This window comes from Python bivittatus, unplaced genomic scaffold, assembly GCF_059951505.1.
Source record: "Python bivittatus isolate LINGU-HERP-01145 unplaced genomic scaffold, Pbiv_v1 ctg000480_np1212, whole genome shotgun sequence".
NCBI lineage: Eukaryota > Metazoa > Chordata > Lepidosauria > Squamata > Pythonidae > Python > Python bivittatus.
The window spans coordinates 26,868,663-26,895,145 of NW_028277075.1; the positions used below are offsets into that span (position 1 = coordinate 26,868,663).

A 26,483-nucleotide genomic window follows, 5' to 3' on the forward strand; every position below is an offset into this window, starting at 1 on the left:
TTCCCACTATGGACGAACGGTTGGTGAAATTGACAGATCTTCCTGAGATGGATAAACTGACTTCTTTGATAAGAGAAAAGACAATTTCTACACTTATTAGCGATTGGCAACCCCTTATGGACTTTTTGTGTCAACATGAAAAAAAATGAACTTGTGATTTATGGCTTTGGTGATTAGACAGGATAGATTATAGAAAGAAAGTCATGATGTAACTTTAGAGAGAGAGGTTAAAATATAATTTTACTTATAACTGCTGTGAAGAATATCGAAAGGCATTTGTTTATATCTTTATATTTTTTTATATAACTTGCTCTTTTTTTCTATTTTCTTTTTTTTATTGTACTTTTAGCTGTTTCTGTTATTTCTTTCTCTCTTTTTAAATTTTTCTGTTCTAATTTAGTTTGTTGTAGTTTTTATTCTTCTTTTTAAAAGACTTTTGATAAAAATTGTGTGTGTGCGTGTGTATGTGGAATATAACAGGGACTTAAAATAGTTTTCCCTCCAAGAGGAAAAAAGTAAACTGAATTTATGAGTGGCTTTCTTCTGTGCTACTACCTATTCTCACCCATTCTTACCCTCAATGCCATCTGTATAACTGCTTCAACAGGCAGCCAAGCTCACCACTACATTGCTATTGTAATGGCATGTGAGATGGCAACTCAGTACTATGATAGCAGCTCACTCAGTTTGCTACAGTTCAAATTTACTTCTGATAATATATACAGTACTGTGTCTGGATTACTGTTTATAGATTTATACTCTGACTTTTATAAGGAAAACCTTACAAAGTAAAACAAAATTAAAATATTAAATAGAAATATAGAATTAGAAAGCCAATATTCAATTTAGAATATAACCAACTAGGAGTGGCAGGTAATTTTAATATGTCATGAATTTAATATGGTTTAACAAAATGTAGACTCAAACATATAAAATCTCAAAGCAGGCAATGAAGGCTTACACAGTAACTAAAATATTAAGAAGGAAAGAAGATTTGAGAGTCGCAACATAGAAGTCATACCTGGTAATCAGGTTTAGTAAAATAGTCTAAAGCAGAAATGTGATCTAGAAAGATGTTAAATTCTTGAGGGAGATGTTTCAGCATCAGCCGGTGATCATACCTCTCTTTTATAGAGCCTACTTGCTCCTAGAAGCAGACAAGTCAAATAGTTACCATACTATTACATACTATACTATCTAGGCAACAAATATTTACCCACAATTTTAAATACATTAGGATTTATGTTATATTACTTGAACTTATGTGTGCAGTAAAAGTTAAAATCTATCTTTTTGATTTCTATATTAAAATGTGGAGTGTTCTAACTTTTGATGACTGCACTTATCATTTGGGAATGGGAAAACAACACAAAGAGGGCAGGACTGTGTCATACATAGCTTATACTCAGGTTTTCTGAATTGTTATATCTCATATCTTGAGGTTGGTTAGGAGAGAATTTCTGTGTGTGTATGTATTAAGTCTGTTTTAGGGTACAGTTAGTCCTCGACTTACAACCATTTATTTAGTGACCATTCAAAGTTATGACAATGCTGAAAACTGACTTGTGACTGGTCCTTGCACTTATGATGGTCACAGCATCCCTGCGGTCACATAATCAAAATTCAGGTGCTTGGCAACTGTCATGTATTTATGACGGTTGCAGCATCCCGGGGTCACATGATCGCTATTTGCAGCCTTCCCAGCCTGCTTCCAAAAAGCAAAAACTGCATGACTTGCTTAATGACCACGATTCACTTAATGACCATTGTGATTTGCTTAACTGCTGAAAAAATGTTGTAAAATTGGGTGCGGTCACATGATGCCTCGCTTAATGACTGCATCACTTAACGACAAATTTTCCAGTCCCTAATGTGGTCATAAGTTGAGGACTACCTGTATATGCTACAGTTTTTGTTTCCTGTCTCAGAATAGCAGAAAACTATGTTGCCAAGTTTTGCAATAATGACAGTGGAATTTAAAGGCACAGAGAAAGCTCCACAGTCTACCAAAAAACAAAATGAATAAAATAAAATAATGACACAGTTTAGAATTTCACAAGCTCAGGGACTGGGTGTTCCCTATTCCTGATTTAGGAAATTATCCATATCTACTAGTTTTAAAACCCAAGGTTATAACAGTCTTTGCAAATGTATTGCCTTCTTTGTATTGTGCTTAGATATAAGATAGCAAATACTGCTACTATTACATTCTACTTTGATATGGGCATCACTGTCAATGTAGTCAAGCATATAAATCAGGTAAAGATACATTGCCATGTAGCACTGTTTGTTTGAATACCGAATTGGGCAACATTGGACTCTCAAGCCTCTTTCTTCTAGTCCTAACAGAATTGCCAACAATCAGTGGTTTAATTCTTATCTTCCTAGCTAAAACCTGGTAATTCCACCACTATCACCCACACTGCTGTCAGCATTAAGGTTTCTAATGCCAACATATGGGGATAGGATCTTAGGTGTAGTCAGATTAAGCCACTCGCTATATGAAGTTCCAATGAAAATAACTTTTCTCATGTATGTTACTAATTAACAAATTAAATTATCATTATGTCTCAAATTAACCCTCACAGCTAGCTGATCCTCAAGATTTTTATTTATTTATATTTCAAATTTGTCACCGCCCATCTCACTGCACAGTGACTCTGGGCGGTTTATAGCAAAAACAGAATAAACATTAATTAAATTAGATAAATATTAATTAATTAATTAAAGTATGCTACAATAACTAAAAGATAACAAGATATCTCAACTGCTGCATTTCTGAACAAACCTTGTCTTTAATTTTTCTCCAGGGCAGTTGCCCAACAACGAACTCCACCAACATGTAAAACAAAGACCAAAGATCATCATGACGTCCCATTTCCTACAGAAATAAAGGAGACTGTATGTTGACCTTCTTTATTTTGCAGTCCTGTTCAATATAATCCAATGTCAGAATACCAAGCTATATAGATAAGAATATTGCTTATCTGAACATGTGAGTAATAACACACATAAAGGAAATCTTAACACCATTGCAATAATAATACACAAATTATGCAAAGAGGGAATTCAGCAGGCCTGAGAGAAAAACAAGCTGGTTATCTCTGTGGTTCTTTGAGTGGCCATCCAAACATTCAGATTTGGGCATACTAGTGCAGAAGCCGTAACTATCTTAAAGACTCAAGTATATATTTTTTGATATTGCACCCATGCTTGTGGGTATCGTTCCCACCTTTCTCCAGTTTCCCAAGAGACTGATGCAGTAGTCTGGGAGCACCAGGAACACATAGACAGCCATCTGAGGAGCAGAAGCTAAAACAGTTAAGTAAATGCACAGATGATGATTCTAAGAACTAGGTAGGTATAGTAGTTGCATCCACCTTCATGCATCATTTGGGTTTTGTTGAATTTCCATGCTTATAGCAACAACTAAGCATAGCAACTATTTCATGTAATGCCTGTTTACTTCTATAAGTACAGGGTGATGGATCAGATGAGAGAAAAACCTGATCTAATTGAAATGAGGCTGGGTCAGAATCATATACCTCACCCACTGATGGACTGAAGTGTTATAGTGTTAATCCTGTCTGCTCAGACCCAGATAGCACTGAGGCACTGATATCAATGAAGAAGGATCAGTAGGTAGTAGAAAAGATCTTGTAGATTGTAAGATAATTTACTAGAATAGGTTCAGGTTCCAGGGGAGGCATCTTGGGGGTCATAGGAATCAAATCTTCTGCTAAAAGACTGAGGAAAACCTCATGCTCCTTTTGCTTTAGTGGTATGTGGGGTGATGCCATTATCAAGGAGACCAGCTGCCAATATTCCCTAATAGTATGATGGTGGGAACAAATCGGATAGTGAAGCAGATAGTGCCAGAAAACCACCCTAATGAATCTCCTATACTGTACATTTGTTCCAGGATGGAGAAGGAGATGATCTAAAGCAATGTTCATCTCTGAAATACCAGCTTCAGTCAGTAAAACAACACCAGGTTTGGGACACTCTTCATGGTGAATGGTTGCAACAGGCATTAAGACTGAGAGTGATGGAATGATCTACTGGATCAACAATATAACTCTCACACTGATGCTGAATCCAGAGCATCCTGGCCAATCTCTTTTTAAATTTATTTTAAATTTTTAATGTATATATTTATTTACATACATACACACAACACACACATTGCATCTAACAATTTTTTAAAAATAGTTACATAAACAGGGTTGACAAAAAGGAGGGGAAAAGGCCTTGAAATTAATCTCATGAACAAAACAATGGCAAAAAAAATATGTAAGGATTGCTCAAAATTCCTCATCATTGCCCCACAACAAAAGTAAGCAAACTAATAAACAAGAAAACAAATAATTTTGGCAGATCAGACATATTAGCAACCCACTACTGTGTTGGGGCAAGATGTGTCCTTTCAATGTTTTATAATAATTATTTTCACTATCCCCCATGTACATAAAATCTCATAGTTCTTTATAAGCTGACAGAGTCCAAATGCTGGGAATATATACAAGTTATGTACCCTTAACCATCAATGATCCATCTAAACTTGTGTTAATGAACTGTGGATTTCAGCATAAAATGTGGCAATAGTAGGACAAGTCCAGGGCACATCAGTTATGTTTCAACTTTTATATAGCATCCTTAACAGCAAGGAGATTGCATCCAATTCTTATTAATTGTCTGAGGTCTCCAATGTGCATAAAATAGAGTTTCTGTTATATTAAATAAATTAATTTCACATTCTTTAATAGGCCTTTCTGCCATTTTAAAAAAATAGAATTTAATATTCTAAATATTTTATAAATAGTTAATGTTAATTTCATAGACTTAAAAGTTCTTATAAAAGTAGAGTACCATTTTAGGAACCTGAATTGATTCCTCTAAAGCCTCTAATAACTGTGAATCTTATAGACTCATAAATTGGATGGGATCTCAGAGATCATCTAATCTAAACCCTGCTTGATGCAGTGTCTATTAAAGCATTTGGACAGATGGCTATCTAGTCTTTGTTTGAAGACCTCCAGTAAACGAGCTTAGCATTTCATGAGGCAACCTGTTACACTGGTTGATAGCTCTCAATGTCAGGAAATTCCTTCTAATATCTACTCTGAATCTACTCCACTACTCCACTCTCCCCCTCTTTATGCCAACTCTTTAGATATCTAAAGACTGCTATCAAACTAATTTGAAACATAGCTTCCCTTAACCTTCTCTTCTGCAGAGTAAACATACCCATGTTTTGTTGAAGGCTTTCACAGCCGGAATACGATGGCTGGTGTGGGTCTTCCGGGCTGTGTGGACGTGTTCTGGAAGTTTTGTTTCCTAATGTTTTGCCAGCATCTGTGACCGGCATCTTCAGAGGGCAGGAGCACAGACAGGAGCAGTTCTCTCTGTGCCCCACACAGAGCACAGACAGGAGAGAACTGCTCCTGTCTGTGCTCCTGCCCTCTGAAGATGCCAGTCACAGATGCTGGCGAAATGTTAGGAAACAAAACTTCCAGAACATGGCCACACAGCCCGGAAGACTCACACCAGCCATACCCATTTCTTTAACCACTCCTCATGGGATTTGACTTCCAACATTCTCACCATTTTGGTAGCCCTCCTCCTTTTTAGACTACAGTGCCAATTTCCCAAGGGCCATATTTGTCATCAGAGGGGTTCATAGATAATGATCTCCACTGTCCATCATGGGTTTAGCCAATCAAGGCTTTCATCTAACACTTTTTAGTAAGACTAGGTTACCAATCTTAATCATAACCATACCGGATGCATTCTTTGCTAACAGTAAAGCAAAGTCAGTTTAGATATATATTGGCCAAAATGCCAAAAGGACAATTAAAGCTCAGTTTTACCCCAAGCGTATCTGTGCCATTTCATGCAAACTAGATTGTCTAATCAAGAGATTACACTGTAAGCCAACATACTGTTGCTTGCATACTTAGATACTTGTATCCTCAGGAAAGAATAAAAATAGGATAATACAGTGGAACCTCGGGTTACGAACGCTTCTGTTAACGAACTTTTTGGGTTACAACCAGCTCCGGCCGCAAAATTTTGCTTCGGTTTGCGAACTCCGCCTCGGGGTACGAACAGGATACGCGGCCATTTTCCCTCCCGTGACACGGTCCACGGCCATTTTTCCGCCCCTGACACGTGGTCCGCGGCCATTTTCCCACCCCTGACACGTGGCCCGCGGCCATTTTCCGCCCCGACACGTGGTCCGCGGCCATTTTTCCGCCCGACACATGGTCCGCGGCCATTTTCCCGCCCCTGACACGTGACCCACGGCCATTTTCCGCCCCTGACACGTGGTCCGCGGCCATTTTTCCGCCCAACACGTGGTCCGCGGCCATTTTTCCGCCCCTGACACATGGTCTGCGGCCATCTTCCACCCCTGACACGTGGTCGTAGGGAGGGGAACTCTCCCTCCAAGCAATAGCTGCCTCCCTGTCCTCCACACCAGAACGGATTAACAGTAATTACATTGAACCTTATGGGGAAATTTGCTTCGGGGTGCGACCAATTCGGGGTGCGACCAAAGTCACGGAACGAATTAAGTTCGTAAACTGAGGTTCCACTGTATTATAAAAAAAGCTCAACTTCTCAATTAAATTCATCCTGATTACATTTATTTTATTCCAAATATCCAAAGAAATGCTAGACTATTTTTCCATATCTTTTTATTTCTGACAGATTGGGGAATAAATTCAAGTTTACCTGATGAGAAAGCTTCCTGAGATTCCTTAATTCAAGGTAAACAATGGTATCAGAACAGAGCCTAAACTTCCAAATACGTGAAAATTATTAAGAACTACTGGTATTATTTGCTATAATTTACAGAGTGGTCAGTCAGGATACCAAACATGTAGTATTGTTAAATGAGATTAAGAATATAAACTTCTGGCCCATCTATATACAGCACAATCTTATAGTCTGCCTCCACTACCACAATTTCCATTTTTTCCCCAGAATTTTTAATAGCACAAGCAAGAATCTAATGCCAGTTTAAAAATGAAAATCACCCAATCCATTGACGTTCCATGTCATAAAGGAAACTATCATTAAAATTAACATTAGAAACAGAGAACAAGAAGTAAAGTACTTTTTAAAGGTTTTTTTTAATCCTGCCTTTATTATTTTTATAAATAACTCAAGGCGGCAAACATATCTAACACTCCTTCCTCCTCCTATTTATTTCCTCCCACAACAACAACCCTGTAAGGTAAGTTGGGCTAAGAGAGAGTGACTGGCCCAAAGCCATCCAGCCAGTTTTCATGCCTAAAGTGGGATTAGAACTCACAGTCTCCTGCTTTCTACCCTGGTGTCTTAACCACTAGACCAAACAGGCTCTGATCAAACCACTAGATCAAACTTACTGTATCTGTTAAGTGTATCAATATTTTACTTCCAGCCCTAAAATATCCACAGAAATAGTAGGAAAAAATAAACCAATAAGAAGGAAATATAATAAAAATAAAATTTGTGCATCCCATTCTGCAGTAGTTAGGATTATTGCACAGCACACCCTAGCATCTTCACATATTTTAATAATTAATAATAGAACTAGTAATAGAATTTTATGAACCAGTGGGGGAGAAAAAGAAGGGAGACTATTTCTGCTAATCGAAATGTTAAAATACATGCATTTTACCAAGCCCCATGAGAAAAAAGAGAATTGGGGAGGGGGGAGAAAAGGAAGGAGAGAAGAAAAGGGGTTAGTTACAGATGCAAAAAACCCTGCAGTTTATCATCCTTTCCTTCTGTCAAAATTCAACTACATCAAACAATTATCTAATTAGAAACTGACAGCCTGACTGACGACTTACGACCGCAACTGGGACCAGAATTTCCATTGCTAAATGATGTAGTCATAAAGCGAGATGTCACATGACTGCATCACTTAGTGACGGCAATCTCGGCACTCCCCACTGCTATCCTTAAGTGAATTCTACGGTCATTAGCCAAGGACCCACGCCAATCTAAGCCATTCTGGGCTTGGTCCCTCCCAGCTTTGAGCCTCAGTAAAGTAAGGGACTGCCTCCTACTCCCCCCATCTGCATATCTCTCCCCCACATCTCTGCCCTTTCGGTTGCTCTGCACCCTGCCTTGTGGGGCAGCAAGCAGCCCCAGAACCCCGAGAATCTGGGGCTGCTTGCCATGCTGTGGCTCGGGGATTTCTTGGCCCTCCTTCCCCCTTTGCTTGCTCGCATGCACACACCACGCCCTCCTTCCTTCGCTTGCATACACCAGTGCTTTATCTAATGACTTCTTTATCTAATAACTAACTTTTTTATCTAATTACTTCTTTATCTAATAAAATATTTAAAATTCTTCTCACAAGCTTTTCGTTGGGCATTCTTAATATGGCATGGCATCCCTAACATGGCAAAACATAATACAGGACTTTTTTTCCCCATTCATTGACCCATGATGATTAAGCTTTCTCTACAATTTTGTTTCTCATGGGAAATCTAAGAAAGTTCACATGAAATGGTCAAGGCTTATCAACTGTACAAATAGAAAAGGCTGAAATGCAACAGGCCTTCTTAATATCTAGCTGACAATTTTCTATAAAAGAAAACAGGGTTTCTTCTTGATCTTGATTATTATCACATATAAACTGGATCAATAAGATATTTTAAGTACATGATTCCCTGCAATGCCTTATTAGATTTCATTAAATCAGGTATAAATGAATCAACAGAGTTCCCATGATCTTCCAGCTGAGATATCTGGTTGTCAGCAAAAATCAATCTCTTATTAAAAAGATTAATTCTGCCCAAACTCTCTTGCAACAGAAGCGGCCCATGCTGTGACAATCTGCTACACTGAAGAGAATAAGTCCAGTGGAAGTGAAATGAATGACTTCTGCATTGGGCTTCTTGAGGTCCTCATTAGATGCTTGTAATGTTGTTGGAGAAAGGTTAGCAAAGCTTTCTTCCTCTCCTTAGATGGCAGCACTTCCAAAGCATGCTAAGAAGATTGCTTCTTTCCTTTTTCTCTTTTGTATTTAGAGAGGAGGTCTATAGAAACTGAAGTAAATAGGTATGCTGGAGTGGCAGTAATTGCTGTGCTCAGGACCAAAGTCACTGAAGCCAAAGCAGTAGGCATCTTCAACATCTATGTCTTTTGTGCAGTGTAAACTGGTTAGGTATTGAGCTGGCTTGCAACAGTTCATTCAAATAGCCAGGGTTTGTTTTAAACACCTGTTTAGTACAAATACAATATGAAAGTCCCTGTTTTCCCTCTGCTTCTAAAGCCTGAGACGTATGAAGAAAAGTGTGTACATATACCACTTGCCAACGTGTAACCATGGCATTAAATGTTGTTGCTTTCATAGAACTCAGGGATGACTATTATATTTAAATTAGTATTCCTTTTAGTCCAGAAATGTACACTTCACTTACATGCCACATTCATTCTTTAAAACCAACTATATTCTTTAAAAAACTCTGAAGTTTCATATATATGCTTAAATAAATCTGGGACACCAAAAATTCAAGTATAATCTTTCAATACAATTAGTATATATTTATATATGCACACACATATAATAATAATAGTACTCATTCCAACCATTTACTCATTTCTGTACTTCTATCCTGGCAAAAAATTAAAACAGTAATACATTTTTTAAACTAAAGCTCAACTATAATATTATTTCTATTGCTAGAACATCCCATCTGATTAAATCATATGCAGTCACTGTCTACTTGTAAACACATTTGATATTTCAAGCAGTTGAATTATAATTCATACAGAAAAATATAGAAAAGGGAAAACGTATGATAGACACATCATGCATAATTTTCAGTTATTAAATATTCAGGCTAATGTAAATGCTAATACTCACTCTATTTCTGTGAGCATTGACTGATGCATACCGCACTGTACCTCTAAAACCGGCAACAGCTCGGGGCTATCAATGTAAAAGAGGAGAGACAAAAATGAGTCCGTATTCCAGAGTAAGTCAGTAAGTGTTGACTATTTATAAGAAAGACAATACAAATAATAATTTTGATTATCTGCTTTGGAGTTTCTCTGTGCTGATAATGAACAACTTCTTTAACATAATGATTCTGCTGCAAAATATTAATATAAATTGGATTTAGGAAGACAAACATACATATCTTGATCACAGTTTAAGTAACTTAAAACCATTTTTACTTAATCATATGTTATTCTACTCTTTTGCACAGCAGAGTCCAGTATTATGGCATCTTATGGATCTCATCAGTTGCCAGCAGATCTGCAAGACAACTCAACTGAGAGTCTCATTAACCTCTGAAATAAAGAGGTGACACAAGCTCTCAGTAGGATAGCTCCCAAATGGCCTCTCCCTTAATGCCAATATCAGGCAGCTCCTATGTTTACTGAGGAGCTCTGGGAGATAGAGCTCCAAAACAGACACCTAGAATGACCCTGGCAAAATGAATCAATTGGACATGGGTATGAGCTCAGGTTTAGGCCTACACCATGGCATATTTATCCATTCTGAAGGTAAAATTTTTGCACTGGCATTTTGCCAACTACAGTCTCCAAACACACTTTTAATCAGGGTTACACTGAGCAGAGTAATTTATTTTGGAAAAGTACACACTGTATCTTCAATACATATCAACATTCCCACAGCGGCTTACAAATTAAAATAAAATGGAAGCACAATACAGTATTACAAAATTATGTCTATATTGCTTCACTGAAGGATCTTCTAATCAAAGGCTTGCTATTATTGGTTGAAGATTTGGCAGACAAAATTTGATATTCAGAAACATTTAACATCTTAGGATGCAAACTGGGCTTCCAACTGAGTATCCATTGCATCACAGAATCCAAAATAGGCTGGCAATGTTTTTCCATACTGTTTGGCACTTCCACTATCAAAATGTTAGTGGACAGGAGCCAGAATTGATGGAGGCTTGCTGTGAGCAATTGTTATAATTTTTTAAAAAATTATTTAATATTAGATTTTAGGAACATTATAATTAACATTTCTTTAAAAACCTTAATTATTAGTTGGTAACATTGTATATTAATAAAATAGTAATATAACTATATAATTACATTACTATTGCACAAAATGCTATATACTTTAAAAAAGAAACCTAGCCTATTATATAAAAAGCTAAATAGTCAGTAAACAAAAGAAAAAATGATATTAAATTATCTACAGAAAAAAGAAAAAAGACAAAAAGACCTAAAAATGAAAACAAAACCTTAACTAAACTAAAAACTCTAAAAATAAGATCCCACCATACCTAAGTTATATCTAATTCATATGTGTGTGTGAGTTTGTATGTGCGTGTGTGTGAGACAATTTAAAGATGTGTGTGTGTATGTGTGTATATGTGTGGGTTTGTGTGTAGTGGGTGGATGGGTGGGTAGACAGACAGACAGACAGATAGAATATAGATAGCATGTATCTATCTTCAACATTAGGATTCAATTTTTAAACAATTCATTAAACCTAAGCCATACAAAATCACATTTTCCAGGCTTGCCTCACCTTTGGCAGAAATCTATTTTCATAATTATTTGCAGACCAAGTCCGTTGGATTTGGCTCAATTTGACAAATCTGAGGTCAAGTGAGGTCATAGGGAGATAAACTTGGTAATTACTTGTCAGGTTCACATGGGTTCTTCTCAGCTTCTAGATCTCAAGGATGTACATAGTTATACTAAGTGGGGAGATGAGGGCTACCACTTGTCTGCAAGATTTGTGCCCCTACTGGCTGATTAAACAAACAAATAAAGCCTGGCTTTATAGTTAAAGGAGGTGATTCTGTTCCAGATGCATTCTTTTATGCTTAAAGGAGGTTATTATAAGACCATTACTGAAAAATCCTTATCAACCCAGAAGATCTCTTTAATTATAAGCAAATCTCAAATATCCCATTCTTGGTCAAGGTGATTGAGAAAATGATCGCCTTGCAACTCCAGATTCATTTGGATAAAACTGATTTTCTCAACACATTCAACAGAGATTTCATTTGCAATATAATAGTGAGATAGCTTTGGTCAGCTTTGTAGCTGAACTATGTTGTTACCTAGATGGAGGGAGTACATCCCTGCTAGTTCTCCCAAATTTAACAGAAGCTTTCAATCTTATCAACTATGGTATCCTTCTGGACCGCCTGGTTGAGTTGGGCTCCAGGGGCACTGTTTTACAATGGCTCTGGTCCTTTCTGTTAGGTCATGTCCAGAAGGTCATGTTATGGGACCACTGACCTATGATGTTCCTCAGGACTTTAGCTTAACCTCTATTAAAAATAACTAATGGGGAGGTCATATGGATCTTCAGAGAGGGGTGATGTCAGTATGCTCTATTTCTTCTTACCTCCAGATTCCAAAGAAAAAAGAGTACCCTTGAATGTTGCTTTATTTTGGTAAAAGGCTGAATGAGGGAATACAGATTTAAATTAAATTCAGACAAGGCAAAGATACTGTTGGATAAAGCTGGATTCTGGAAATGAGGAGGGCTTGTTCTGGATGGGATTATCCTGGAAGTGCTCCCTGATTACCAGCTGTTCCTGAATTTACAAGCAGCACCTATGGCAAGGTAGCTTATTTCAATAATTACAGTGTCAAGTGCGACCCTTCCTGAGCCAACCAGACTTAGCAACAGTTTTTCTTGCCTTGATTACAACCTACCTTGATTATTACAATGTGCTATACATTGAACAGCATCTGGAAATTGCAATTGGTGCAAAATGTGGTAGCTAAACTGCTGACTTGTGCCTATATTGAAAGAACTGCACTGGGTACCAATTGCCTTCTGGCACTGGTCAAAATGTTGGTATTGACCTTTAGAGGTTTTAATGGCTTGGGGCCAGACTATCTGCAGAATACCCTCTCCTACTACATACCTGCCTAGGCATTCCAGAAGATCCCCTACTGCCAGAAGCTCAACTATTTGGCACATGAAAAAAGATTTCCAGCATGGCTCCCAAGTTGTGCTCCTTACAGAAGACCATCTGACCCCCTCTCCTGATATTTAGGAATAATTTGCTGAGCTTTTGTTAATTTATTCTTATGTTTAATTTTAATTCTGATTTTAATTGTTGTTTTCATTTATATTTTGTATTTTTTCTTATCACAGCAAGACTTCCTGATTTTTGAAGAAACAAAATGACAGGGTAGAAATGAATCAATCAATCAATTAATCAAATAATTATAACCAAGTTTTGTAAAGGTACCTGAAGAGCGCGGTCTTTTGGATAAGTTTGCCAATACATTTATTTATTTTATTTATTTACAGACCACTCCAATCTAGCAATTGAGTGCCATCAACTTTCCAATTCATAATTGGGATTAAACCCTTATATTACATTAAAAAAAGTAACAGTCAGGAATATTCTTATGGAACCAGGAGTCATGAATAAAAACATTAGTAATAAAACGAAACCCAATCTCATGACAAAGCACAATTAAAACAGTTCTTTATCTTTAGGGAACAATCATATTTTTAGCAGCTTCCTAAACACCAGAGGGAAAGGGGCTGCTCACACATTGGAGGGAGTGCTATTCCAGAGGAAGGAGGTGGCAACTGACAAATGCACTCTTATGTGATCTCTTAAGATGGCAGTCTCTAATCATGGGAACATGTAGCAAGCCCGTCCTAATGGATCTTATTGGACAGGCATATGTTATTGAGAGAAGGCAGTGCCCCAGATATCCAGGCCCAAACCATGGACGGCTTTAAAGATGACAACCAAGGAGACCCTGGGGTCCACAAAGTCAAATAAATAAATATTTTTAAATTTCTGAGTTTTAATTTCTAACATAGCAAAAATTTATAGATATAACTCACATAAACTAAAGTTCTTTGGGATCTTCAATAATTTGTAATCATTTTTAAGAATGTAAAGGGGACCTGAGACCAAAATGTTTGAGAACTGCTGATCTACATGAATTTTGAAACATATTCAGCTAAAGAACCCTTTTTTATTAATCCAAATGAACAAATTTAGTGAAACATGTGACCAGTTTTATTCTGAAACCCTTGGAAAACAAAGGATTCCTGAAAAAAAAGAAGTTTGGGAAGCCCTGCCAGAAATAAAACCTTGCCCAGCCCATATAGGAAGCTATTTTTTTAATGTCCATTATATTTATCTTAGGATCACAATGTCAGTAAATTAAGTGCATTTATTCTAACAGTAGGTTAAAATGCAAAGTTTAATTAAAATGTTAATCCCCGTTAAATTGGTGACCATTTGCCTGCCTGTTAGGTAACTTTCTACTGATTTTTTTTTTTCTTTTCACTGTTCTGCCAAACAGTTTGCCCATCAAACGAAAAGAAAGAAACTTTATTATTTCTTTCCAGAGAAGCTCAAGGACATTTGCAACTCTTGAGTTACATTTGTCAAAGAAGCTGATGGAAGACTACATGGAATTAACTGAAGCGGATGGAAAACTGCACTTTCAATAGGGTTTGTAGCTGGTGGAAAGTCAGAATCCAGATTCTAGTGTGGAAGACTGTCAAGATGCTGGGAGAAGTTATTCCCTAACAAAAGTGACTAGAGAGTATCTCAAAGCCATCTCAGATCTATAATCATGGGAGCAAAGGAAGAATCTGAATTAATTTTTATGTGTTCCTTCATTCTTAGAAATAACTAAATAAGTTCTTATTAGAACTATGCAGAGATACTTGATTCAATCTGAGGGCTGGATTCAGAGCTGTGTAATTCACTCTGGGAGCAGTCCTATTTGACATGGCCCCCAGAATGGGCAAAATTGTCCAAGATGGTTGGATGAAGGGAGAACTTATTTAAGAGCAGGCACATTGCTGCTTCTTTCAAGGCAGTTGGCATGTTCTCTTCTCCCCCAAAAAAGAAAAAGTATAACCTATCTAAACTAACCAGCCATGCACACACTCCAACCACCCAAAGAAACTAGGTAGAGCAGACAGTCAGGCCACAGGTGGGTGACCTCATGCAGCAGAGAATCCTATCCACTTCCTTGGTAACCACAAACTGAAATGAATGCCAAAACCTTTTAAGACCAATACCAATTTTGTTTTACAACCCCATGTAATAAAAAATACTATGTAATAAAAATGCTAATTTATGTATTCTTAATATTTATCAGGTGAAATCTCATTCTCCTCCTAAACAGAGTATTAGCAGCTGTTTTTACTGCTTTCTTAAGCATTGCTTAAGATTCCATGGTATGACAATAGCTCAGGATAAAACTAGAACATGATTGCATCTTCTTCTTTACAATACTGCCAAAATTATATACTGTAAGCCTGATTTTTTTAAACCATGCTGAAAAATATATTGATTAAATAATTCATATTAATAGTCATATTAACATGCTGAATTAGGTATTATTTTAAAAGTTTGATTAAAATTTCTTACTGGTCTGACATCCCCACATGAGTTTGTAAACTGACGTGCCAAGCCAAAATCCAGCATATAACACTTCCTCCAAGTGCTAGGAAAGCGTCCCATAGCAAAATTAGACTAAAAAGAAAAAGAAAAAAATCTTACATTTATAATATACAGATGAAAATTGTAATTTTAGCTTTCATTTCATTTCATATATTTCAGTTAGAAAAACAGTTGGTGAATTGATTGGATATTGAAATTAAGGACTATTATGGTTGCTTCTGTATTAATATGGTGCATATGCTCAGCTAAAAATAAAACGTATTTTTAAAAAACACAATTGTTCTGATACCACAATTCCATTGTTGTTTAGAAGCAAGTCCTAACATTTTCAGTGGGGCTCACTCCTTAGAAAGAATGGTTAGTCCTTTATTACATAGAGAAAATTAATTGTGCAATATTGAATCTAGCTTTTCTTCCCAGCTTGAGAAAAAGCAAGAGTGATACATTGATAGGGCTACAGCATTTACCTATCTCCATGGGATCCAGAGAGGGCTAGAAAGGATTCTGAGGTTGTTTCCTGTGGGAGGAGATATCTCCTTTCCCAGTGTCAGAATGACAAGCCAGAAATAATTCAGTAGAAGGAAAAAAAAATGAGAAGGGTTGAAAATAAAGGAGAGATATGTTATACTATGTCTTGGAAGGGGGAGAACATAGAGAACTGTTTCTCTCTCCTCTCAGAATCTTTGTTCCCAATAGGCACAATCAGCACAGAAGGAAATGGTGCACAGTACAATAATTTCATAGATTTATTGAATCAAAGCTTGAATACAGTTGTCCCTTTGGTAAATTTCTCAATTCCATCACAACTAATTAGAGATACACAAAATCAACATGATTTTCCCAACTAATGTGAGCAGATAAGTTATCTAAATTAGTAATCAGAGAATTACCAAAAGTTGTCTTGTAGCTTCTTGATGTCAGAAAGATTTTCAGTGTAGAAAAGATAGCAATAGAAGCAGCAGGCAAAAAGCAGCAAACTGGCAATCTATACAGTGGAGAAGCTCTACATGCATATCCCTGTACACTTCTCCCAGCTTATATGCAGAGCTTCTCTTTTCATTTTCTATTTTATAACTCAAAAGTGTTGGACTCTGACCAGCTGGTTTTCATCAATTTTGTCAAGGATACTGCTACAACTTGGAAGACAATTTGGGAAAGAGTCCAGTTGTCTTTGGACAGTTCTTGATGATGCGAGTTCATGTCCTGACTCTTGGCCCTTTTACCCATCAGTCATACTTGATCTTTTTCCTACTCTTTGGTGTATCATTCTTTTAGTCTATCCTAGCATGCTGTTGCCTTTCTAAGCACCTATGTGTCTGGATGGACTGTTTGTACTTCATTAGACTGAGTATTTATCATATAGTTCAGTAAGCTTATTATCCATCATGATCACTAGAAGAGTTCATTTGTTGGGCAAGGCTGCAGAAAGGTTACATTCCATTCAAACACAGATTCTCTCTGCTTTCTGTATGTCCAAAGTACTCTTCTAACGCTATGTTCATTTAGTTGCAATACTGATGTGGGTCTGTATTTCCTCATTCTTTCTCTCCCTCTTTTTAATGATGGGGTGGACTGGATGCCCTGTCTCTAGTGTAGAAAAACGACTTTCATAGTAAGACCAAATACTGCTTTTTTACAATGGATCCAGGGCACTGAACAGTGGGGCATGCCAGAACTGTCTCTCAGGTTGGAACAATACACCTGGAGGACCACTAGCCCTTGCTAGAAACTATTTTCTGAAGTACCTTCATGCCATAAGCCTTCAGCCAAGGTGTTAAGAATTAAACTTATAATGACATTAAAGAAGATTCAGAGGACCATGTGGCAGTCCTATATATGTCTCCTAGGGGGATAAGTGGCATGAGTGTCAAGGTGGCTGTGCTTTTCTGTCACAGTTCCTTGTGGGGCTCACTTATTTTTAGTGTCATAAGATAGCTTGAGGAAAGCCTTGTTCTACCTGGAGATCATAGTCTGTGAGGCTTTGCAGCCCAGATGGGAAGGAAACCAGGAGGCTGTCTGAGAATTTGAATTCCTCTGTCCTATTCAGTTGGACCCTAATGGCTCAGTTGGTATCCACCTTGTGCCAAACTTTCTGTAATTGGGTCTTAGGACTGGGAAAGAGGGAGGATAACTTCCTGCCTCTAATTCAAAGATTAAAACCCCAAAAGAAATTCGTGATCTTAGTCATGAAAATTGTTTCTAGGCACAAAGTGATAATGTTTAGCCAGATGAGGAGGAGGAAGTACTGGTATTTCAGGAAAGTCTGGACCTTGCTCACAGCTACTCATACTGCATACAGTCCTAAGATGTTTATGCTGTCTTGGGGTTTCATCCAGATTATCTGGGATATTTGGTCTACAGAGTGTGCATCCTATTCCCTGATGCTGATGACTATGATCAGCTGGACCTGCAGGGAGAGACATATGCCCCTGTCCCTGAATAGGATTCCAGAAAGCCACAACTTGACAAAATTCTTCACCTTCATTGGTAGGCATTTCTGAGATCTTAGGGATATTTGGTTCAGGAAGGGAAAGAGCATCAATTAGAGAGGAATGGAATCTTGGCCATGGTACTGATCATCTGGCCTGGAGGCTATCAAGAGTCATGAAGTCTGGACAAATGGTCTGAAGAACAAACACAACTAATTGCTGGATTATCTCCTTTTGCAAGATAAGGCCTTTTCCTGTGCCCAGAATGGCATTGAGGTGGGTAACTAATTGAAAGATGTTCTTATTTTCATTGATTAAAACAGACAGGTCCTCAAGGATTTGCATTGTGATCTAAATGTCCTTTCTTCCCTGTTCAATCTATGGGGATTGGATGAACAGATCATTTAAGGAGGAGAATATGTGTATACCCAGGATCTGAGGTAAGCTACAAAAGTCATTTTCACATTCATGAAAAATACAGAAACTGACAACAGGACAAATGAGAGGGTCTTGAATTGGTACTGAGTGACTTGCTCTTATACAGCACCAGGTTACCATAGCTGCCAGCATGTTCTCAGGGCTGGTACCCTGCCAGAATCTGGCCTCTCATTGTCTGAATCAGTCATTTTCTCAGGCTGTCTCCTGGAGTGAGTGCAGGTATCTGCCTGCTGTCTCTTCAGGTTGCCAATCCGTTGGGTCAGTCTTCAGCCTCTAACTCAGAAGATTCAGACAAGACCATACTAATATGCTGAAGAGATAATTCATGGCCTCCAAGAGTAGAACTTTCTTTTGGTCTTGGGTCTCTTCAAGCAGCTTTCCCCCCTTGAATGGGCCCAATATTAGACTCTAAATCCAAAATGGTCCTGTGTTCTGGTGACCACATTAGCTGCCATGCCTCTGACTGTGAACTAGGCATTGTTCTGATGAGCACCTACCATAAAAGCAGGGGCCTTGCTTACTTTGTTCATCCCTGTCTATGCTCCTTAGGCTCTAGAGAGATGGGGTGTTTTTTGTGCTTCAGGATTTCCATTTTCCTGTCCTCTGGGTGTTTGCAGGTATCTTTCCCATTTTTATTTACTATGCTCCCCCAAACCAATGCTGGCATGAAGGTATGCACTGGGCAGGTTAAGCAGATCTAGGACAGAGTTCAGCAGACAGAGAGGAGCCACTTTTCACAGTCATCACATCCACTCCCACCCCCCATTCTGCCTCAAAGACTTGTTGAGATAGGACTGCTAGCTACAGGGAACATCTCTGTTGCTCACAGATCCACTAAGGGTTCTATGAGGCCAAGGGGTTCTGGTTTCCTGAGATCTAGAACCTTGCAGACTTTCTTGAGAAGTCTGTTTTTGCAAAAGCCTGATGGATTTGGGGACTGACTGTGGATCTTCCTATTCCAGGGATAGCTTCCCTTCTTCCCAATCTGACTGGTCCTGAAGGGAATTCTCTGATTCATGTGCAAAAACAGGTGGGGCCTGGGTACCTGTTTTTCACTTGATTGTCTAGCTCTTCTCCTTGTGAAGGGAGTCTAGGCACTGACCTCTGGGGTGAGGGTCCACAGAGGTGGTTTCAAAGGAGCAAAGGGGAGGAGGGAAATGGAACAGTGCTGTTTCCCCTTTCTCCACCTCTCCCCCTCCCCACAGTTCAATCCAGCTTTCCAAAGAGATAAGCGGTCATTAGCATGGACCTAATCCAAAGAGGATGAGGCCTGATTTGGCCTATTGGAATCTTCAGGGAGCAGAAGACCATGAGAGCTTCAGAAATGGATGTTACCTGGCAGACCCAGTAGAGGGAGCAGTGGTTGAGATGCCTGCTCCCTCAGCAAATGGGAGAAATCACTCTGTGAGCTTCAATCATCTCTTGTGCCAAGGTGATCTCCCTGGTAACAGGCCCTCCAATAGTTGTAGGGCTTATGGCCAGTGACTCCACAACGGCAGTGCTAGCTGGCATCTCTGGGGGAGAGGACAAGTTGGTACATATATGGAGACCCAGCCACTGGAGAGATGCTGTCCATGAACTTGTTTATAATTTTGTCACACATTCAGTAAGAGAAAAGGGGGGGGGGAAGGAAAAACTAAAAAATGGAACCTCTCTAGACTGAGAGAGTCCTTGGAGGAATTGATGGACTTGCATGTTCTTCAGGGCCGGACAGGCCCAGAACTGGGAAAGGAGACATCTCTTTGCACAGGAAGGAATGTCAGAAATTGTTTCTAGCCCTGCTTCCAGGTCAAATGGGAGGGGGACACCCTCTGTAAAATCTGCTGACTCCACTACAGAAAAATGTTAATATATTCTCAGTAGATGAGGCAATCATCTTTAGTTTTTTTACATTAAGAACTTGTTTTTAAGCCCATAGCAATTATTAGATAAAATAATTAGTTGTTGAGATGATATTAACTGAAAATTGATATAACTATATAACAATTAAATATTAGTTTTTAAAATAAATCCAGATATCTTTATAATTTCAGATTAAATTTATCTAGCTCTAATAAATTGCTATGCTATGTAAACAACTGCAACTTAAGCAAATTCTTGGTTTTGATACATGGAGAAACTCACTGGCTTAATATCTCTATGTAAAAATCCCACCAAATGAATGCTCTCAATAGATTCCAGAATTTGCTTGCCAAGACGTAAAGTAGTACTAATTGTGAAAGTCCCTCTAGTTTGGCTTCGACGCAGATCTGCCAAGTTCCGCCCCTGAAAGAAACAAGAATGCTAAAATCCAGAGACTTTTTTTTCCCTCATCTACTTTTGATAATCAGCATTTAACAGATAAACTGACTGCACATTAGAATTCTTCTTTTCTGACAAATTTAAGGAGGACAGCATTGCAGTACTTAAAATATCAAATTACTTTAGAAAAAAAGTACACTTTTTTTGCTAGCTCTTCATTATTATACTATTTTAAAGTCTTGCTAAAACATGAGAAGCCCTCTCCCAGTTCCCCCTGCTATGCCTTTCTAAGTTAAACAACTAATGATTAAAGAGAAACTTTTCAATTGTGACATCTGAATATACAGTTATAGATTAAAATGTAGGCACTCCTGGTCAAATTGTATGCTTCCATGAACCCCTAAGTCAACAGAAGCTGACAATTTCTGCATAGAACGAAGTTAAATACAACATATTTCTGCAAATTTTAATGCATACTTATGACTTATGGCAGTTTGCAGATTCAAAATAAGAAAACAGTAAATACGGCAGGTTTGAACACCCACTCAGTCAGTACTTTGTAACACCGCCTTTGGCAGAAATATCAATTTCCAAATGTTTCCTCTATATTCTTGGTTTTGGATTTTTTCATTCCTCCTTGTAGAACTCTTCTAGCTCAGAAATATTCTTAGAATTTCTTGTATTCACTGCATGTTTGAGATCTCTCTATAGATTTTTAATAATATTGAAGTCTGAAAATTGTGAGGGCCATTCCAAAACATTTACTTTCTTTCCTGTTAAGAGCTTCATGGATGATTTGATGGTGTGTTTCAGATTTTTGTCTTGCTGAAATCTTCAACCTCTTTTCAGCCTTAGTTTCTTCACTGACCTTTTAAGTATGCATTCAAATTGAAAGATGTTATGTTTAACTGCACCATGAAGAACTTAAGTCAACTGCTGTTTACTTACACCTGACTAGGAGGGCCCAGACTTTTCCATTCAAGCATAGATGCCTTTTTCAGGGAAATTTACCTAGTACTAAAATGGTTGCTTTTTTGGTATCAGTGAATGACCTTATCTCTTCTCTACCCATGAACAGATAAAATAAGTTACAGAATCTCATTTTAATTGAACATTTCATAGGTTCTACGTTATTTAATTAATTAGCTGCTACAGGCTAAACTTTTTTAGGATGCAGTCTCAAAAAGAAGATATGCCAAGTGAATTACATTACTTATTTTAAAAAATACATGCTGGACCAAAAGCACTGGTTATGGGAACCATTATGCTCCCCTCTTCAACTACAAATAATAGTAATGGTAATAGTAATAACAATAACAATAACAACAACAACACTATAAAGCAAAATGCCTTTAGATCCATATAGACCAATAAAATGGCTGTAACTTGGTATTTTGGTTTAGTCTATTTCCTACAAGAAAAAAACTGCCAAAAAATAGGCAAGAACAAGCAGAAAAGAACAAGCAGAAATGGTAGAAACAATCTAAAGGAGCCTAGGTATTGTGGCAGAAACACCTCACTAGTTTAATTACATATAAATGTGCACCTTGTCTCTGGCTACGTCTACCTGGGCAGTCATTTTTTTAAAAGACCCCCATGACAGCCATTTTATGAAAGTACCCATGGCATATTCCCAAAATTCCAAAGTCCAAAAAGGATGTCTATCCTTGTGTTAGATCACTGTGAAAAATTAAGCAAAGAGATTAGGATGTGATTTGATTTGATTATGTGCCATCAAATAGATGTTGACTCTTAATGACCATATAGATAGATTTTCTCCATGATGATTTATCCCTAATTTGGTCTTTCAACCGTGCCTCCATCACCACTGTAATTGAGTCCATCCATCTTGCTGTTGCTTGTCCTCTTCCTCTCTTTCCTTCCACCTTCTTCAGCAAAATGTGTCCAAAGTAGGATAATTTGAGCCTGGTTATTTGTGCTTCAAGTGAGGACTCTGGGTTGATTTGTTTGATGAGAACTACACTTTCCTCCTTAATATTTCCAACTTTGGCATTACAGTCTTCAATCACAAGGAGCTCATTATCTGGCACTGTATCATCAATCATTTAATATTTTCTACACATGTGGTTTTCTTGATAAAAATAGAGAAATGGTTTACCATTGCCTTCTCCTGCACAGTATTTATTTATATAAAAGATTTGTACGGCCGCCCATCTTGAAATACAACTCTGGGCAACTCACAAAAACAATAAAAACCCTGAATTATAAAAACCATAACACTGTAAAAGTATGAATTGATGCCTTTGCCATTGTCACTAAAGTGATCATCTGCCTACAGCATCTTTCTATATCACTGCTGCTTGCTTTAGCTGGGAAGCTGAGATGACCTTCACATCTTGGGTGACCCTACTGAGAATATATACTCTTGGTATATACACCCAGTGTTCTTCATTCATCCCTCCCAGGACCCACCTCGATGAGGCAGCCCAGCAGGACTTGGGGAGATTAGGATGTAGTGATGTAGAATTAGCAATCGAGTTAAAACCAATAAGGCAACCTTTTCTCTACTTTTTGTTTCAAAAGGATCTCCTCTGAAAAAGTATGAAGCTATTTAGCTCAGTTCCAACTTTCTCTTCTTTCTTTTTTAAAAACATTATATCCTGGAGTAATCAAATTCTTCTAAGTACTACTTTTCAAGCCATTCAAACCTGTAGATTTTGGTCTAAGGACTAAAGCTTGTCTACTTTTGCAGAGTATAATTCCACAGCTAGCAAAAGCACTTGTTTAATCTCTTTAAAAATTAATAAAACTCATGAGGTTAAAAATGGAATGAAAATACACAATAATATACAATCAGTTCACAAACAGATATTTTCAGAGAAAAAGTTGAACATCAGAAAAGAAACAGCAAAACTAGATAATCTTACAGAAAATCACACATACTGTATATCTGGGATTTCATTTGCAGAGTCTATCCCACTTAAAGAGAAAAACAGATTTCTTTATGTGCAGGAGGACAAACCATAGAGATTCATTAACAATTTACACAAAGTGATAAAAGTAAAAAAGCTCACCTGCAATTGCATGACCACATAATTAAATCTGTCATTTCTCCCACAGCCAACGAATCGACAAATATGATCTTTCCCTGAGGAGGAAACATTTTATATCTGTTCATTTTTTTCACCAGCTTAAATCCAGAGAAACACAAATAGTATATTTGTCTGACCAATCTTCTACTCTCCTGATTTTTTTTTTTTAAATTTTAGAGAAAGAGAAGGGGAGAAAGAGAGACCTGATACCCTCTGAATAGTTTGGGCTATGGATGAGGAGAACCTCCCAAAAATCAGGAGAATCTCTTGCTTACAAAAGATGCCGCTATCCAGTTTTAACATTTCTCACTTTTGCCTCAATCCTCAGTGTCATGTCTTACCAGTTCAAGAAACTTCAGATCTTCAGGAGAAACTATTGGACCGAGGATCAACCTCTTACTGACAAAGCTCTCTAAATCTACATTTTTATTTCTAAGTGAGGCTGCAAAATGATGCTTAAGTCATTGGTGGGGCAGCTGCTGGAAATTCTGCTTTTTTTTACATGGAATTAAACAATGACCAGCTCCCAAAGTCTCTGGGTGCTTTACATTATAAAAAGGCAGAATTATAATAGAACAAATGATATGTGTCTAGAAAACTATACAAAACAGCACGTAATCTCACCAACCATCCTACCCCCCGGGAAAATAATCAGGTTTTCAATGTCTTTTGGATCACCATTAGGGTGGGAGCCATACAGATCTCTGGTGGGATCCTGTTCTAAAGGGCAGGGGCCATGGCATAGAAGGCATGCTTCTAGGTTCCTACTAGATGGCATTATCCAATTGAAGGGACTTGAAACACATTCATTCTGCTGGATCAGAAACAAGCAGCCCCTCAAATAACCAGGCCATATGCCATGAAGGGCTTTATAGGTGGTAGCCAGACCTTGAATTGCACCAGAAACCAACTGGCAACCACTGCAGCTTGCAGAGGCAGTGGTGTCACACAGGCATACCATGGCTTTTAGAAATTGTTCAAAAACTGCAATTGTTTCTGAATAGGATTGAAAAACTAAAAAGTAATATTTTAACCATATATACTTTATCCATTTGACTGGATCCTGGTCAAACATCTTAATCTTTAAAATTCTAAATGTCTTAGGTCTAGGCTACCTAAAAGACACTTTTTTTCTGTATGTTCCTATCTGAATCATACATTGCTCTTCACAGGGCCTCCTCAGTGCCCTATTAAGCAAAATGATACAATAACTACTATGGAAAAGGCCTTTTTGGCAGTAGCACACAGAATAAGAAATAATCTTTCTAGAGAAGTGAAGATAATTTATTCACTATTACTTTTAAAATGATTTCTGTCTTATTGTTTGGGCTTCTCCATTTAGCAGCTTGTTCTGGTTTATATTTTGACTTAAAATATTTTCATCTTATTTATCTTCCCTAGAGTTCTTGGCAGTTCCTATTTAATAACTGTTAAAACATCAGAAAATAAATGTTCAAAAAATACTTAAGTCTTGAAATAATAAATTTAAAAAAAACAGCAGATGAGATTACACATTGAAGGCATCCCTAAAAAGGAAAGTCTTCACCAACAGAAGAGGGTTTCAGAGTTTTGATGAAGGCATTGAAAATATCTTCTTTCTAATCATAGGCAAATGGATCTCAGGGATTACTGAGTCATACAGAAAAGATGATCTCAACAGGCTGGCAGAAATAATATGGCAGAAGGTAGAAGATTCTGAATGTCCTAATCCTAAAATATTAAGAACTTTAAAGATTACTAGAAGTTTAAACAAGAAACCAGTGCAGCTACTCTAATTAGGTTATCACATGCTTTTTATAACCCACCCCTTAATAACTAGGATGTTACTTTTGAACCAATTTGGATATTTAATATTCTTCAAGGGCAGCTGTAAGCAGAATATACCACATCTGTAATCCAATCACATTGTAATTAAGGCACATATCATCCTGGCTAGATTCTGAACTTCCCAATAGATGTAGTTGGTTTAGCAGTCTTAGCTGGGCAAAGAAACTTATATCACTTCCAACTTCTGAAAATATAGGCTCCAGGTTGACTACAGAAAAATCTCCAAATGAGGAACCTATATTTTCCTTATTCAACATAGGAGAAACCCAATTCCCTGATCAGCTCTGTTGATCAAGAGCACCTCTATCTTATCTGAATTCAATCTTAATTTATTAGCCCATATCCAGTCAACTTCAATGTCCAGGTAATCACTCAGGATTTCAATAAGTTTCTTGGAATCAGATAGAAAGGAGAGACAGATTAGATGTTACTCATATTGTAACTAACGACAACATTCTGAAAGTCTACCAGTTTAATATAGATGCATAAGGGAAAAACAGAATGGTAAAGGACCTCATAGGTTAGTGGCCCAGAGGTGCAGTAGCAACTTCCAGGACCATCCTCTGAGACCAGCCTTTCGGGAATGACTGTAACCACTGCAACCCTATGCCTTCATGTTCCAATCTTATTTTGCTCCGTGATGACAACAGACATTGAAAGGTTAAGCAGAACCAAGAGGATTACAACCAAGTCTTTTCCAGTTCTTGTTCATCGTTTTCCAAGGTAATCAGCCCCTGACTTGGTCTCAAAACCAGACCTAAACCAGACTGAAACAGTTCATTATCCAAAGGTTAATTAAGGAAAAAGCAACTTAATCCAGCAGATTCAAAGTCCATCAAAAATTAAGACGTACTGTTTCAGTTTGATTGGCACAAGGCACAAGGATATCTTTAAAGTGGCATACAAATTGTTAAATCAGTTTAACAATTAGGTAATCATTTTTAAATATTCAATTTAAATTTTCACTTTGTGTCAAACTACATATATTCAGCTAGATCCCAAATGGAACTTTCTGCAGTTTTTAAAGAAGTTAAAAGCAGGTAAAGAGGATTCCCATTCCATTTAAGATTAAGTATGCCTGTATT

At 37.6% G+C, this 26,483-nt stretch overlaps 1 protein-coding gene across 3 annotated transcripts in view; it reads right to left on the reverse strand.

The window, feature by feature from the left end:
• The window catches only part of TTBK2 (tau tubulin kinase 2), a 93,439-nt gene that overhangs the window by 31,236 nt on the left and 35,720 nt on the right, over positions 1–26,483 (reverse strand). For all 3 annotated transcript variants that reach the window (XM_088145530.1, XM_088145531.1, XM_025165008.2), the window contains exons 4-9: positions 23,554–23,627; positions 20,402–20,542; positions 15,378–15,482; positions 9,872–9,937; positions 2,789–2,881; positions 1,022–1,147 (exon numbers count right to left, since the gene is read on the reverse strand). In XM_088145530.1, the coding sequence (XP_088001656.1) occupies positions 1,022–1,147; positions 2,789–2,881; positions 9,872–9,937; positions 15,378–15,482; positions 20,402–20,542; positions 23,554–23,627 (605 nt within the window). The remainder of the gene's footprint in view (positions 1–1,021; positions 1,148–2,788; positions 2,882–9,871; positions 9,938–15,377; positions 15,483–20,401; positions 20,543–23,553; positions 23,628–26,483) is intronic.